Source organism: Hemitrygon akajei, chromosome 24 (assembly GCF_048418815.1).
Source record: "Hemitrygon akajei chromosome 24, sHemAka1.3, whole genome shotgun sequence".
NCBI lineage: Eukaryota > Metazoa > Chordata > Chondrichthyes > Myliobatiformes > Dasyatidae > Hemitrygon > Hemitrygon akajei.
In genome coordinates this window covers 23,483,465-23,499,798 of record NC_133147.1, presented here as the reverse complement: position 1 = coordinate 23,499,798, position 16,334 = coordinate 23,483,465, and the positions used below count along the sequence as shown (strand labels likewise).

The window sequence follows — 16,334 nt, the reverse complement described above, 5'->3', positions numbered from 1 at the left end:
GCTTCGGTCATAACCGATTTGATCTCAAATTCGTCCTTTGCATATTTCACATCTCATCCAAAAACTTTAATCCCAAGTGCATAGCAGTTTTGTTATGAGAGAGTTTTGAGAGAGAGAGAGAGAGAGAGAGAGAGAGAGAGAGAGAGAGAGAGAGAGAGGAGTGAGTGAGTGAGTGAGAGAGAGAGAGAGAGAGAGAGAGAGAGAGAGAGGAGAGTGAGTGAGAGAGAGAGAGAGAGAGAGAGAGAGAGTGAGAGAGAGAGAGAGAGAGAGAGAGAGAGAGAGAGAGAGAGAGAGAGAGAGAGAGAGAGAGAGAGAGAGAGAGTGAGAGAGAGAGAGAGAGAGAGAGAGAGAGAGAGAGAGAGAGAGGGAGTGAAGCTTTGGACTGCAAGCTGCTGGCAGCAGTTTGCTACGTATGGGTAAAGTTTTATATTTTCCCATGCCCAAAAGATTGGGTTGATTAATGGATTGGATGTGTGACTGTCACCTCGTATGATCCAAACGTGGATTTTGTTGGACTATACTGTGGACTCCACTTTTGTTAACCCTTACCTGGATTCGGGTGTGTTATGTGGTTACTATTTGTGTGAAGGGATATTCTGTGACTGTCACCTTCTGATGTTTCTACGTGGATTACGGAACGCCTCAACGGATAAAAACTTCGGCGACTGTTACTTCGTTTACTCAGCTTGGAATCTGCGGTATTCTTCGTAATCGCCTTCTCTCTATATCTTGACATGGATTTATAAATCTCTCCCCTCATTTATTCCGTGGATTACTGGACCTTTTCTAGTTTGCCATTTTAAGACTTTAAGAACTGTTCCTAAGCTTAACTGTTTGGGAGCCACACACACGCATAACACTGTAACCTTCTGTTTATTTCGTTTAATTCTCTATATTTTGAGTAGATACCGATAAAGGTAGTGGTTTTAACATTAAAACCTGACTCAAGTTGTGAGCTATTGCGGCAGGTACATAACATTAATTGGGGATTCGGCCGCGATTTTGAACTAAGCTGGAGCTTATTGATTGATTATTGATCTGATTGGTTACTTTACTTTTGATTGACTTGTGTGTGGAAACCAGCAGCGATGAATATTTAGGTATTATTTTACCTTCATTATTGGAACAGGATCCTTGCAGTAGTGCTGACTATAAAGATTTGTCTCTGTATAGGAAGGAGTTTATAGAGCAGAGACCCTGAGATTGCAGTTTTGAGAGAAAGAGCTCTCTCAGACGATGAGATTGAGAAAGTGCCAGTTGGGTATTATTTCAAGGAAGAATGTTAATGAGGAAGGGGAGACCACCTGATATCCTGGCAAGTGAGAAACGAGCAATTGTTCACCAGGTTGGAGTTCCTAAAGTTTACAGGAATGAGATTTTAACTTTGGCCCTTAGTATGCCCTTAGGTGGCCATCTAGGTGTTTGCGGAAAGATGTTGCGACATTTTTTCCGGACTTGTCACACTTGTCAGGTTGTGGGTAAAGCTAATCAGTCACTCCAGTGTCAATTCTGTTGGCCCATTGCCTAAGACTAAAGCTGGCCATCAGTATTTTCTAACCATCATATGCACAGCATATATGCATATCCAGAAGCAATACCTCTCAGAAAATAAAAGCTAAAACTTTGTCGAAGGCTGTCATAAAGTTTTTCAAATTTTTGGTTTCCCTAAAGAAATTCAGTCCGACCAAGGAAGTAAATTTATATCAGGATTATTCCTGCAGGTAGCTTGCAAACTGGGAGCCAAACAAATTACGTCGTTTGCATACCATCCAGAATCCCAAGGGTCATGAGAAAGATTTCATTCTACTCTCAAAACCATGATTAGGACATTCTGTATTGAAAATGAGAAGGATTGGGATAACGGAGTTGACCTGCTTCTATTTGCAGTAAGGGAGTCTATTTGCAGCAAGAGTCCCTAAGGCTTTAGACCTGTTGAACTTGTGTCTGTACACCGGGTCCGAAGACATTTGGCATCGTTAAAAGAGCAGTGGGTTAAAAATAACCTGCATATTAATTTGCTGGACTACGTTTTGAAATTCAATGACAGATTACAAAGAGCTTAACAGGGGAAACTTAACAAGGAAAAATTTAAATTCAGCCCAGGAAAGAATGAAAAATTGGTATGACAAAGGAGCCAAAATGAGGTCATTCCAGCCGGGAGATAAAATTCTTGATTTGTTTCCCACGCAAACAAACCCTCTGCTAGCTAAGTTTCATGATCCTTATGAAGTTGTGTCTAAAGTTAATGATGTGGATTATGTTGTCTTAATAGCAGATAGACGAGGACCAGCGCAGCTTTGTCACGTAAACATGCTTAATTTGTACCATGAGAAACAAAGCAGCCACAGTGACTGTTGTTGTCAATAACAATGGGCCTGACCTCTCTTGGAACTTACTAGCTGATCCATCTGAGGTCTATTTTAAATCAAACATTATTTCAGCCAAATTGAGAAATTCGACTATTTTGGAGCTCATTTACAGCCACAGCAGCGGCAACAGTTGAAGCAGTTTATCATGAAATTTAGGGAGCTGTTCCCTGATGTCCCAAAAAGTACAAAAGTGGCCTCACATGATGAAGATGTCGGTGACGCCAAATCTATAAAGCAGCATCTATATCGCATGGATATTGAAAAATGTAGACTTGCTGAACAAGAAATTGAGTATATGTTAGAAAATGGTATTATTAGGCATTCTACTTCAGATTAGAGTTCATCTTGTGTTATGGTACCAAAAACCAGATGGTTGTATCAGGGTTTGCACAATTTACAGGAAGGTGAACGCTATAACAAACACGGATGCTTATTCCACCCCAGAGTGGATGGTTGTGTAGACAAGGTTGGAAAGGTTAAGTTTCTTACAAAGATCATCTGTTTAAAAGGGTATTGGTGTGTTCCATTAACAGATAGAGGTAGAGAGATTTCTGCATCCTCAACACCTTCTGGGTTGTACGAGTACAATGTTTTGCCATTGGGAATAAACAATGCTCCAGGAGCATTCCAGAGAATGATTAATTCTGTAATTCAAGTGTTAGCGCACACAGATGCCTATATTGATGATTTATAGAAAACCCAAATCTCTGCAGTAGAAATGCTGTTTGAGAGGTTTTCAAAGGCCAACCTTACAGTTAACTTGGCTAAGAGTGAATTTGGCCATGCCACTGTGACCTATCTGGGTCATTTTATAGGTCAGGATATGGTTCAGGAAAATGTTTAAGGAGGCTCCAATTCAACAAAAGAGTTTGAATTTGCAGGAGTATGATCTCGTGATAACTCATATTAAAGGCAAGGATAATATAATTGCCGATTGTCTTTCCAGATGTTTAGCTTGCAATGAATTAGGAATAGTGCAGTGGAATTTCCTATTTGTATACGCTTCTGCAATATTTTGTATTAGTCTGTAGTATGCTATATGGTAACCGTATATGTATTGTTTCACATATTGTAGTTTGCAGTTAAAATTTTGTTCTTCCAGGTTAAAATTTTCCCTTTTGGGGGTGGGGGGTGGGGGGTGGGGGGAAAGGACGTGTTACGTTAGCCCGGGTTTCGTTTACCGAGGGCGTCACTTTAAAAACGCCTGGAGGAGGCGGGACTATGACGTCAGTATAACAAGCTGAGAGAGAGAGAGAGAGAGAGAGAGAGAGAGAGAGAGAGAGAGAGAGAGAGGCTTTGAACTGCAAGCTGCTGGCAGTACTTTCCTACGAATGGGTAAAGTCTGATACTATCAACTGATTGGGCTGATTATTGGATTGAATGTGTGACTGTCCCTTCGTATGATCCATACGTGGATTTTGTTCGGGTATCTCCTGTGGAAACCACTTTTGTTAACCCTTAACTGGATTCGGGTGTGTTATGTGGTTACCATTTGTGTGAAGGGATATTCTGTGACTGTCACCTTGTGATGTTTCTACGTGAATTACGGAACGCCTCAACGGATAAGAACTTCGACGACTGTTATTTCGTTTACTCAGCTTGGAAGCTGTGGCATTCTTCGTAAACGCCTTCTCTCTGTATTATAACGTGGATTTACAAATCTTTCCCCTCATTTATTCCGTCGATTACTGGACCGTTTCTAGTTTGCCATCTTAAGACTTTAAGAACTGTTCCTATGACTGTTTGAGTGCCACACACATGCAAAACACTGTTAACTTCTGGTTATTTAGTTTAATTCTTTACATTTTCAGTAGAGATGTAGTTGTTTTAACAATAAAACCTGACTGAAGTTGTGATCTATTGCTGCTGGTACGTAACCCACACGGATACCTTAAAGAACGGCACCAGAACTTAACTCTGAACTCAGGAACATCCGGACTTGTATATGCGACGCGTTCGCTGCTACGTTATCGTGGGGCCCATCCTGCTTCATGTTAATATTCCCTTGCAAGATCTATACTTCTCCTATCTGTAATTCTCTTAAAACTTAATAAGCTCTGCTCCATTCTGGTAGAGGAAGCCAGGGTGATACTGGTAAAATTCCACTTCTCTCCAGAACACACTGTCATTGTTAAATTAGCCACTGCTATATAGTTTAGTGCGGCAACCTAGCATAATACACGAAAACAACAGAGAGCTGTCAAGACTGCAGAAAGGTCATTGGCTGCTGTCAATCATCACCTCTGCAGATGCATGCGTCCAAGACTTCGAAGAGGTCAGGTGCAATCATTGCTGATGGTACCCACCCAGCAAATTGTTGTACCAAAATCTCTCTTCTCGAAAGCTCTATAGGGCTATTAAAACAAAAAATTCTCGTTGACTTCACAGTTTCTTCCCTCAGGCCATTAATCTGATCATCCATTCTATTTACCTCCCCTAACTCCTCCATCTATTACCCACGGCACTGCACTGTAAACAGGTCAAACCACTTTCTATAATCCTATTTAAAGCCCAGGTACAATGTAAACAGACTGTATACAGCAATACAATCTGCAGCAATCCTTTAAGCAAGGTGTAGCACCTGCTTAGCTCCCCGATCTGGTTGTATGAGCAGCCGGCGCATATCACAAGTCCTGGTTATGCGACCACTGACGCCAGGCAGACAATCTCTGAAGTCTTGTGAAGACACTGCCCAGAAAAAGGCAGTGGCAACCGACTTCTGCAAAAAAAAATATTGCCATGAACAACCATGGTCTTGGAAAGACCGTGATCACCCATATTGTACGACACAGCACATCACACATCACGGAAGTTTGTCTTGCAAATACTACTGCCCCAAAACAACAAAATTCATGACAATGTCAGTGATAATAAACCTGATTCTCATCCTGATATTTTCTATGGGACAGAAATAAAAATTGTTGCAGGACAAAGACTTGCAAAATGTGTTTTTTTTTCTCCCAGGAAATAAATCCGCTAGTTATATTTCTTGACCATAACATCTACATGGTTAGACCAGAACAGATTATTGACGAGGTTCCCTCTTTGGCATTAAAGTTGTCGACCCTCTCGACCGAACAGGAATATAACTAATCTTGCAGGAACCTTTGGGCGATAGTAATAATAATCTGATAGAATTCACGCTACATTTTGAAAGGGAGAAGCTACATTTAAAGTCAAACGTGAGGCGGTATGGTACTGGCAGGATTTAGAAGAACTGAAGAGGGGGGAATTTCAATGAAACCTACAGAATGCTTAATGGCCTCGAATGAGTGAATGTGGAGATGGAGATAGTGCCTCCTATATCAACGGTTACAGGGAAGAAGCAGGAGAAAGGCATTGAAACGGATATTAAATCAGCCATGAGACTTGACTTATATGGATAACACTGTTGTTCAAGGTCACCCTTTAATTTCGCCCCTGTGGTTGAGGAGTAGTTGCAGTACATATTCCCCTGGGCAGCTTAAAGTCAACAATATCGTTTAATCTGCTCCCGTTCTATCCCATCTCGGTACCTCTTGATCCACATTGGTGAGCACCCGTCAATCTTTCTCCGCTACCACACCTCCCTGATCTGCCCATCATACACAGACCTCCCATTGGGTTCATCAACTCCTTTCCCTCCCCACGCCACTACCACCCACTATATTCTGTGTTGCCCCGTAATCTAGCATCTGTGGTCTTGCAGGACTCAGTCACGGAAAAGAGCGACGGCAAAGTCCTTAACCGAAGTTAACGCTATTCTAGGTGTCCGAGCTCAGAGTCCAACTCTGGTGTCCTCTGGAACAAGTTTGATCGTTCCTCCTGTGAGACATGTGGTTTTCTCCGGGTGCTCCGGTTTCCTCCCACAGGCCAAAGACTAGCTAGTAAGTTAACTGGTTTTTGGTAAATCGTAGCGTGATTAGGCTATTGTTAAATAAGTGGGTTGCTGTGCGGCGCCACTCAGTAGCCCCGAAGACGGTGTTCCGTGCTGTATGTCTCAATGCATAAAACTCCCCCAACCGCCCCAACATAGTCAGACTCCAGAGCCGAAACTGAGACAGAGATTTGATGCTAACCTGAGTGTTTTATTGATAACACGGGGGATGGCAGAAGAAATCACAAGTGCGTGTTCCGGGTAGTGGGGATTCCAATTAAAGACAATGGCTGCAAGGATTCCATAAGGTGGAAGGAGAGAGGGTGCAGGTAGGAACAGAGGGCGAGAGAGTGAGTTCTACCCAAGCAAGGGGAGAGGATTAACTGGAGATGCGGTACCCCTGGAAGGACAAGGAGGCCTGGTGTATCAACACAGACCCCTCTTCCAGGGTCACCCACACCTGATCTCCGTTCTCCAGCTGTAAGAGGCAGCTTCGCTCGGACAACTGGGTGGCGCCGAGTGGGAGACTGCTGTAGAGGCGCTCGTGGACGGCGCTGTTCTTCACCAAGGCCACGGTGGTGTTGGCCTCGTCCCGCCCAGGCAGGAAAGAAAAGGCGAAAAAGTAAGTGCCCTCTTCGGGGCAAGTGAAGATCCCGGTGTTGGCATCGTATCCTCCCTCTCTGTTCAGCTGCACCTGGTCGAAGATGATGATGGCCCCTTGAATCGGTGGGCTGTTCGTGGGCCCGCGAATGGCGGCGAAGACAACAGCGTGGAGATGATCGTGGCTCTCTTCTAGTGGGCAAAGAGGGGAAAAGGTTAGAATCAAATACAGTTCGGTGGGACCTCTATAACCAGTCACTAGTTTATTATTGATACGTGTACTAAAACATTTATGATTGAAGAGACAGCGATACAGCGGAGGAACGGTACTTCGGCCTGCCAAGTGATACCCAGGTAATTAAACTCGCAATTAGCTGCTTAATTCAGCTAATCCCTGCTGACAAGCATACTTTCTTTCAAATATCGTTGCGTACTCAATGGTCACTTTATTAGTTATAGCTCTACACCTGCTGGTTAATGGGAATATCTAATCATTCAATCATGATGGCAGCAACTCAAAGCATAAAGTCAGGCCGACAAGATCAAGAGATTCAGTTGTTGTTCAGATCAAGGACCCAAACTACGTCGGGTCTTAGCGATATATAGGAGGTCTCACCGGGAGCACCAAACACGGTATATGACCCCATCAGACTTACAGGTGAAGTGCTGCCTCACCTAGAAGGATGTTTGGCGCATCGGTGAGACCCGACGTAGATTGGGAGATCGCTTCTCCAACCTACGTTCCGTCCGCCAGAACAAACGGGATCTCCCAGTGGCCACCCACTTTAATTCCACTTCCCATTCCCATTCTGATATGTTCATCCATGGCCTCCTCCACTGTAGGGATAAGGCCACACGTAGGTTAGGGCAGAAACATCTTAAGCTCTGTTGGGTAATCCTCCAACCTGATGGCATGAATATCGATTTCTCAAACATCCAGTGATGCTTCCACCAACCCCACTCCCATCATCATTTCCCATCGCCTTGTCCCTCGCTCATGTTATCTCCTTGCCCGAACATCGTCTCCCTCTTATGCTCCTCCTACCCGCCCCCGCCTGTCTTCTTTCTTCCATGATCTTCTGTCTCTTTCATCAATCAACTTTCTAGCTCTTTGCATCATTGATCCCCTTGGAAGTTTCACATATCGCCTGGCGTTTCACATTCCCGTCCCCCCACCATTAAAATCTACTCTTCAGCTTTTTTTCCTGAAGAAAGGTCGACTGTACTGTTTTCATAGATGCTCTCTGACTTGCTTCGTTCCTCCGGTAATTTGCATGTGTTGCTCGGATTTCAGCCTTCTGCATTTTCTCTTGTTTACCTTTCGAACCTTGAAGCGGATGTGCTACAACAGCAGACGACCACGAGCACACGGTCAGCAGCCATTGCATTAGGTAGAAGAGTACCGAATAAAATGGCCACCGAGTTTATTTCCTGTAGGTAGGTGACCAGAACTGTACAGAGTACTCCAAATTAGACCTCACCAACGTTTTATGCAACTACTACATTACATTTCAAATCCTGATGGCCAACATGTAAGAACACATGTGACTACATTATCATGGGATGACCTGATATGAACACAATATTCCAGATGCGGTACAACCAGGGTTACTTAAAGCTGCAGAATAGCTGCCTGACTCTTGGCCTCAGTGTCTTGACTAATAAAGGCAAGCATGAAAAATACACTCAGTACCCACTTTATTAAGTAAACATTTACACCTATTCGTTAACACAGGTATCTAAATAGCCAATAATATGTTAGAAATTCAGCGCATAAAAGCACGCAGACATGGTCAGGAGGTTCAGGTTGCTGTTCAGACCCAACATTACCATGGAGAAAAATGTGATCTAAGTGGCAGATTGGGGAATCATTTTTGGGGCCAGATCGGGTGGTTTGAGCATCTGAAAAACTGATGGTCTCCTGGGATTTTCATGCACCAAATATTTACATAGAATAGTGGCAACAACAAAAAGAAAATCCAGGGAGCGACAATTTTAACGCTGAAAATGTCTTGTTCAAGAGAAATGATAGTGGAGAACGATAAGACTGGTTCAAGTGACGGAAAGGCGACAGTAACTCAATCAACCACTCATTACAACAGTTCTGTGCAGACGAGCATCTCTGAAAACACAACATGTCGAAACTTGGAAACTTGAGGTGGATGGGCTGCAGCTCAGAAAACAACGAACATAAAATCAGCAACCATTCAGTGTAACTTCCTGGCTGTTGAACCCGTGCCTTGACTAATAGAGACAACATTCTGTGCATTTGCTTCTCACCCAGGCATACAATCCATACACCGGTATAGTTGAATGGGAACGCAGAAGATAATATTGCAGTTACAGAGGAAATGCAGTTCAGATAGAACAAGTGAATAGGCCACGATGAGGTGGATTGGCAGGACAAAAGTTGGTCTTACAGCGTACCAGATATCAGTTCAAGAGTCTGGAAACACCTGCTTAGAAGATATCCTTGACGCTTCTGTGTATTCCGTGTGATAGGAGAGGATAGAAGAGGAAATGAGCGATGTGTCATGTGATCTCAGTTATTATGACTGATTTATTGATGCAGTGGGAGGTGTGGGGGAGGCAGTAGACAGGAGGGCTGGTTTGCGTGAAAAACTGAGCGGTGTGCAATGTGTTGCTGTCTCAGGTGGAGCAGTTCAAAGTTTCGAAGATTAATTTATTGTCAGACGATATATCCATATATAACTCTGAGTTTCGTCTTCTCCAGATAGCCACGAAAGAAAAAAGTCCGGCCAGAGAACACGAAACATGAACATGAGCAGCTGCCGTATCAAGTTGTAATGCATCTAGATAGGAAGCTTTCTACCGTGAATCTGGATATACTGGCGTAGTTTTGAGGGACATGTCGAATTTCCTCTGCCTCCCAAAGAAATATAGGTGTTGGTGAGCTTTCCTGTCCATAGTGTGCACATGGTTTGACCACGACTAGTTGCCGCAGACGTTTACACCATGGAATATAAAACGCTCGACCATTTCCACTTCAGCATCACCAGCACAGATAGGGGCATGCAGAGTCTTCTGCTTATTGAAAGGAGTTTGCTAGCCAACATCGAAATGGAGGATAGAAGGTCTGTTCCTCTTAGGCAGCTGAATGGACGGTCCGCTGAAATGTCATACCATGTGCCACCCTCAACACAGCCGCCAATAGCCGCTGTGCGGTACCACCCCCCCCCCCCCACTCCTCAAACAATGGCAAGACGACCAGTGGGGCAGCAGAAACCTGGCTGATTTCGGGCTAATAGGAAGGATCAAGGGTTAAAAAAAGTTCCAAATATTTGGGGATTTCTGGGAAGACACTGACTCAATGGTCTGAATTTCCTTTTTGTGCGCTGTCAGGGAGGGCGAGTTGGTGGGGGATGGTAAGGGCAGAAATCCGATTCCTCTGTGCGCAATGTGATTGGTTCAATGCCCGCAGAACCCCTGGGAATGGAACAAATCCTAGTGGGGTGAGCAGGAGCCCAGGAAAGATATTGTCTGATCTACACTTACCATCCTCCAGGTGATGCTCCAATGCGGTGATACGGGCCTCCAGGTCCTCCAGGTCCTGTAGAGACAAGGGTAAGACATAGGTTCCACAGAATCTGCTCACTGGAATAGGTTGTGCATACAGAGAATGAGGCTTTTTCCACACCGTCCCATCACACACTCCCGGGGTCAGATACAGAGTCAAGCTCCCTCCACACCGTCCCATCACACACTCCCGGGGTCAGGCACAGAGTGAAGGTCCCTCCACACCGTCCCATCACACACTCCCGGGGTCAGACACAGAGTGAAACTCCCTCCACACCGTCCCATCCACACACTTCCGGGGTCAGACACAGAGTGAAGCTCCCTCCACACCGTCCCATTACACACTCCCGGGGTCAGACACAGAGTGAAGCTCCCTCCACACCGTCCCATCACACACTCCCGGGGTCAGACACAGAGTGAAACTCCCTCCACACCGTCCCATCACACACTCCCGGGGTCAGACACAGACTGAAACTCCCTCCACACCGTCCCATTACACACTCCCGGGGTCAGACAAAGAGTGAAGCTCCCTCCACACCGTCCCATCACACACTCCCGGGGTCAGACACAGAGTGAAGATCTTTCCATACCGTCCCATCACACACTGCCGGGGTCAGACACAGTGTCACGCTTCCTCTACACTATCCCATCACACATTCTCCGGATCAGACACAGACTGAAGCTCCTTCTATGTCGTCACATCAACCACTGCTGCGGTCGGATACGGAGTGAAACTCACACTGCACTATCCCATCATACACTGCGGGGGTCACACACACGATGATACCCTCCACACTGTGCATCACGATTCCGAGTGTCGTACACAGGGCAGAGTTTCCTAATACTGAGGGGGCAGGAAGAAGATGGTATTTGGTCTCTGGATTGCGTTCGTTACTACATTGCAGCAAGCTCCGAAATAGGATGGGTCAGATAAACCTATGTTTGAGGTGCTGATCCAGGGCGAAGGGATACGGGTTCTTGAATCATTGGGGTATCTTCTGGGACAAGAAAGACTTGTACAAGAGGGAAGTGTTAAACCTGAACAATAGGGGATCCGACTGTATTGTAGAGAAATCTGCTGGTGCTAGATTAGCAGCGGGTGGAACTTTGACCAGGTCAGGGGATAAAGCAGCAGTCAGTGTCATGGTCCGGTCCGTGAAGGACGCGTTCTGGTTCAAGGTCCAGTTCGTGGACTCCAGACTCCGGGTCTTCTGGCTGTCCATTGTTTCATTTGGACTTAATCACAGACACCTGATTCTCATATTAGGGCTTAAATAAGTGGCGCTGGGTTCGAGTGTTGGTGCTGGTTCGTCTTATCAGTTCCCGTCTTCGCCTCTGTGGGGTAAGTCGGGCCGTCTTTGTCGTTACCCTGAGGCGAGACTGTTCACTTCCCTTCCCCTTCTTTCTGTAGTTCTTGGCTGGAGCCCCGCCTGCTACCTTTCGCCTAGAGCCTCGCCTACGTCCTCGCGAAATTTCGCCGTCAAGTTCTACCACCGGAACAAGACCGGAGCCTTGCTGTGTCCAGATGAGGAACTGTCTTTCGTTGTTTTGAACTGTCTCTTTGTGTCCACGCCTTCACTAGGTAGGTCCGACTGCTTGCCGCTACCTAGTGTTGGGAACTGTCTCGTCGTGTTCAGCTTTCTGTGTATGAGTCCCGGCCCTACGTCCTATTCCCAAGGAGGGGTCCCGGCTCTATGTTCCGCGTTCCTGTCTCCCAAGACCAGGGCTCTGTGTTCCAGTCTCTCTCGTCCAAGTTTGAGCTTCACATCCTCATCCAGCCCAGAGGTCCCGTGTCCTATCTCCACGTCCAGTCCTGTTGCCTTGCCACGTCTTGTCCTTGCCTAGATCACAAGTCCGAGCCTGAGTCAAGACCCAGGTTCTGTGTCCCTGCCCAGTCTCTGGCTCGGAGTCCTAGTCCATGTTCCAAGTTCCTTGTCCAGGCTCCGCTTTCCCAGTCGAGTCCTATCACAGGCCCTGTATCCGAGTCTCGTCCAGGGCCTGTGTCTTGTCCAGCGTCGTTTCTTCCCCAATTCCCTTGCTTTCTTGACAACCTAGTCCTGTCCCTAGTACTTCAGTGTCTGTGTTCTGCATTTGGGACCGCTCTCAACGCCTACCTTGTAACAGAACGAACTGGCCGCAATGAACCCAGCGGACGCGAAACCCCTGCAATAGCCAGGACTCCCTACTGGGCTTGCACGATCAGCTGCTCAGGATTGTCATGGAGAACCTCAGTGAACTGGTCAACTCCGGTGTGAGTAACCTCGTTTCAAGGTTCTTAGGATGACCAGTTTGAGGTCAAGCATCGCTCCTGGATACTGACTCCACGTTCGCTCCGTTAATAACGCCTCCCGACTCTGCCCCCACGCCTGTGTTCTGCACTTGGGTTCGCCGGTGTAACAGCCAGAGAATAAATTCGATAATCTGTGTTGGATTTGACTGTTTAATTCTTAGATTATTCTGTTTAATTGCTAAATTCATCACCTTTTAACAATTAGTTAACTGTCTGTATTATAATTAGTTTTTATATGCATGTAACATTAAGATACGCACCTAATTATATATTGACATAACTCCGGAAGCTTCTCTTGGAACTCAATTATCAGCTTACGTGCTTTCTCATTGGTTAATTCTTATCTACACATTTGAAAAGAATTTTCTTATCGATGGGAAAATAACCACCCCATGCTAGGCGCCATGTTGACCCTGTATCCCCTTCACTTAGGGACCTCAGTTTTCTTTTGTTCTACCAATAAAACGATCTGGAAGCAACAGAAGTTCAGCCTGTTTCCTGACCTCTGAAGGCACTTTGGATTAAAATCATCAGGATAGCCTGGAAAAGAGTAACTGGAGATAAAGGGACACTAATCGAATGTGCGTTTATTTCAATTCCTGAGAATTAACAGGAAAGGTGGACAATCTCATCGTGGGACGACTCTGGAGAACAGGATGTTTAAGTATAACAGAAATTCAACAAGAGAAATGAAGGATTGGTGGTTTAATATTCCGGAATACACGGGTGACAGCAGTGTAGCTCACTCCACAGCGCCCCATCAAACAGTACAATGTTAAGATAGAGAACGATGCTTCCTCTACAACCTCACCTTTCCGCAATCCCGGGATCAGGCACCGAGTGAAAGTCCCTCTACACCGTCCCATCACGCACTCCGGAAGACAGGCACGGAGTGAGTCTCCAACTATACCATCCCATCACACACTACTGGGGTCCGATTCAGAGTTAGGGTCTCTCTCTAATCATACATTCCTAAGATTAGACCCGAGTGAAGCTTCCTCTACGCCGTCTCATCACATGCTCAAGGGGTGAGAAGCAGATTGAAGGTCTCTCTGCACCATCCCACAACACAGACCCGGCATCAGAGACAGAATGAAGCTTACGCTACACAGTCCCATCACACAGTCCAGTAGTCAGAGCCAGACTGAAATTCCATCTACACCATCCCATCACAGACTCACAGGGGGAGACAGAGTGGAGCTCCCTCTACACCGTCCAATGTGGCATTCCCAGGTTCAGGCAGAGTGATACTCGCTCTACACCGTCCCGTCACAGAACGCCGTGGTCAGACGCCCTTTAAACCGGCCCATCGCAGATTGTCGGGATATGACACAGAATGAAGCTTTCGCTACACCGTTGCATGGAACAATCCCGGGGTCAGACACACAGTGAAGATTCCTTCACACCGTTCCATCGTGCACTCGCAGGGTCAGACACAAAGTAAATCTCTGTCTGCACTGATCTATCACACACTATTGGGATCAGACAAGGAGCTAAATTTCCTCCACACAGCCCCATAAAAGAATCCCAGTGTGAGACACTGAGTGAGGCTCCCTCCGCACCCTCCCTTCACACACTCCCGGAATCAGACACAGAATTAAGCTCCCACCACCCAGTCCTATCACACACTCCCAGGGTTAGACGCAGAGTGCCGCCCATTCTGCACCGTCCCATCAAACAGTCCCGGCGATACTGCAAACAGTCACACAATCCTTGGGCCAACACAGAGTGAGGCTCCCTCCACACCACTCATCATGCACTCTATCACCACTCATCATCAGAATGAAGCTCCCTCTACACCATTCCATGAGACATTCACAGGATCAGACAGGGTGAAGTTCGCTGTACACCCTGCTTAAACACAGAGTGAAGCTCCATCAGCACCGTGGCATCACACACTCCTTGGGCCAACACAGAGTGAAGCTCCCTCCTACACTCCCAGGGACAGACCTGAGCGAACATACCTCCACAGCGTGCAATCACACACTCACGGAGTGAAGCTCCCTCCACACCATCCCATCACACAGTCGCAGGCTCATACACAAATTGAAGCTCATTCTGTACCGTCCCATCACGTACAGAAAGAGAATGGAATTTCCTCCATAGCGTTTCACTACATACTCCAGTTGTCAGACACAGACTGGAACTCCCTTCATACGATCTAACACACATTCCCAGGGTGAGAAACAGAGTAAAGCTCCCTCTATACCGTCACATAAGACATTCCCTGGATCAGACAGACTGAAGCTCGCTCAGCACCATCCTATCATACACTTCGGTGGTCCTACGCAGCGCAAAGCTCCCACCACACCTTGCCATCACACGCTCCCAGATTGAGACACGGAGTGAAGCTCCCTGCATAGCGTCCCATCACACACTCCCTGAATCTGAAACAGTGTGTGGCTCCCTCAGCACCACCCCATCAAACATTCCCGGATGAGACACAGAGTGAGGCTCCCTGTACACATTCTCATCACTGAATCCCAAGTTAGACACAGTGAAGCTCGCTATGCCCAGTACACTACACCCACTCGGGGTCACACACAGAGTGAAGCTCCCGACTCGACGCCCTACGCGAACCCCCGTCATCAGTGGTTATCTACAAACCTGGTGATGATGGGTGGAATTCCCACCAGTGTGGTGCAAATATGCCATCTTGGTGGACATCGAGATGCTGAGAATGAACAGAACCGCCTGCTGGAAAAAGAGGACAATAAGGTAAGTGTCAGCAATGAACCCCCATCCCTTCCTCCCCGATCATCTGCCATCCTTTGGCAAGAACTGTCGACATTCACCTTCACCCAGAAATCCATCGCGACAACTTCCACGACGTCCGCTTTCTCCGAAGTATCCTGCCTTCACTCCTGTGTCTTTTAAACACTTTCGGTGAGGGTTGGATCAGGTTGAGGCGTCCAGCCAACTTCCTGAGAACTCCCCTTACACACAGACAGACACACAGAAACACGTACTCACAGACCTGCCCTCCCCAACCTGAGTATGTGAACGTGACTGTTCAAGATATTTCGCTAATCTCCCCTCCGGCTGAGAGTGTGCCTCCGCCCTGCCAAGACACCGCCTGCCTTTGTTTACATTTAATGCTCGCTTTGTGAGCTGATGCTGCAGCTCACCTGTCCTGTTCTGGAAATCCAGACGGTGCTTGAAAATTTTATTCTTTTGCAATAAAAAGGCTTTATAGCGTAATCCACAGAAACAGTTATCTTCGGCCCATCTGGTCCATTCCAAGACTATTTAAACTACATATCACCATCTTCCATATCCCCACAATCCATTTATCTGTACAAACTTCGCTTAAACATTGAAATTGTGTTCGCATGTACCACTTGCGCTGGCAGCGCGTTCCACACTCTCACCACCTTCTGACTGAAGATGTTTCCCCTCATTTTCACCTTCAGCCTCAACCCATGACTTCTCCTTGTAGTTCCACCTGACCTCAGTGGTAAAAGACTGCTTGCACTTCCCCTAGCTATACCCCTCATAATTTTGTATACCTCCATAAATCTCCGCTCAACCTTCCATGTTCTCAGGAATATAGTCCTAACCTGATCAATCTTTCCTTGTGACTCTGGTTGTCCTAGAACCATAGAACATTACAGCAAAGAAACAGACCTTTTTGGCCCTTCTTGGCTGTGCCGAACCATCTTTTTGCCTAGTCCCACTGACC

General features: G+C 46.4%; 1 protein-coding gene across 4 annotated transcripts; it reads right to left on the bottom strand.

Moving 5' to 3' along the window:
• Positions 1-6,415: 6,415 nt before the first annotated feature.
• LOC140715962 (complement C1q subcomponent subunit A-like) lies at positions 6,416-15,624 on the bottom strand. 4 transcript variants are annotated; one of them, XM_073028576.1, is made up of 4 exons: positions 15,448-15,624; positions 15,260-15,346; positions 10,342-10,387; positions 6,416-7,017 (listed from the first exon to the last, which is right to left on the bottom strand). In XM_073028576.1, exons 1-4 carry the CDS (start codon positions 15,463-15,465, stop codon positions 6,605-6,607), a joined length of 564 nt encoding a protein of 187 aa, XP_072884677.1. In that variant the 5' UTR covers positions 15,466-15,624; the 3' UTR covers positions 6,416-6,604. The 4 variants fall into 4 exon arrangements, with proteins under 4 accessions (XP_072884677.1, XP_072884675.1, XP_072884676.1 ...); XM_073028574.1 differs by having other exon boundaries at positions 10,342-10,396; positions 15,448-15,621; XM_073028575.1 differs by having other exon boundaries at positions 15,260-15,349; positions 15,448-15,618.
• Positions 15,625-16,334: the final 710 nt, after the last annotated feature.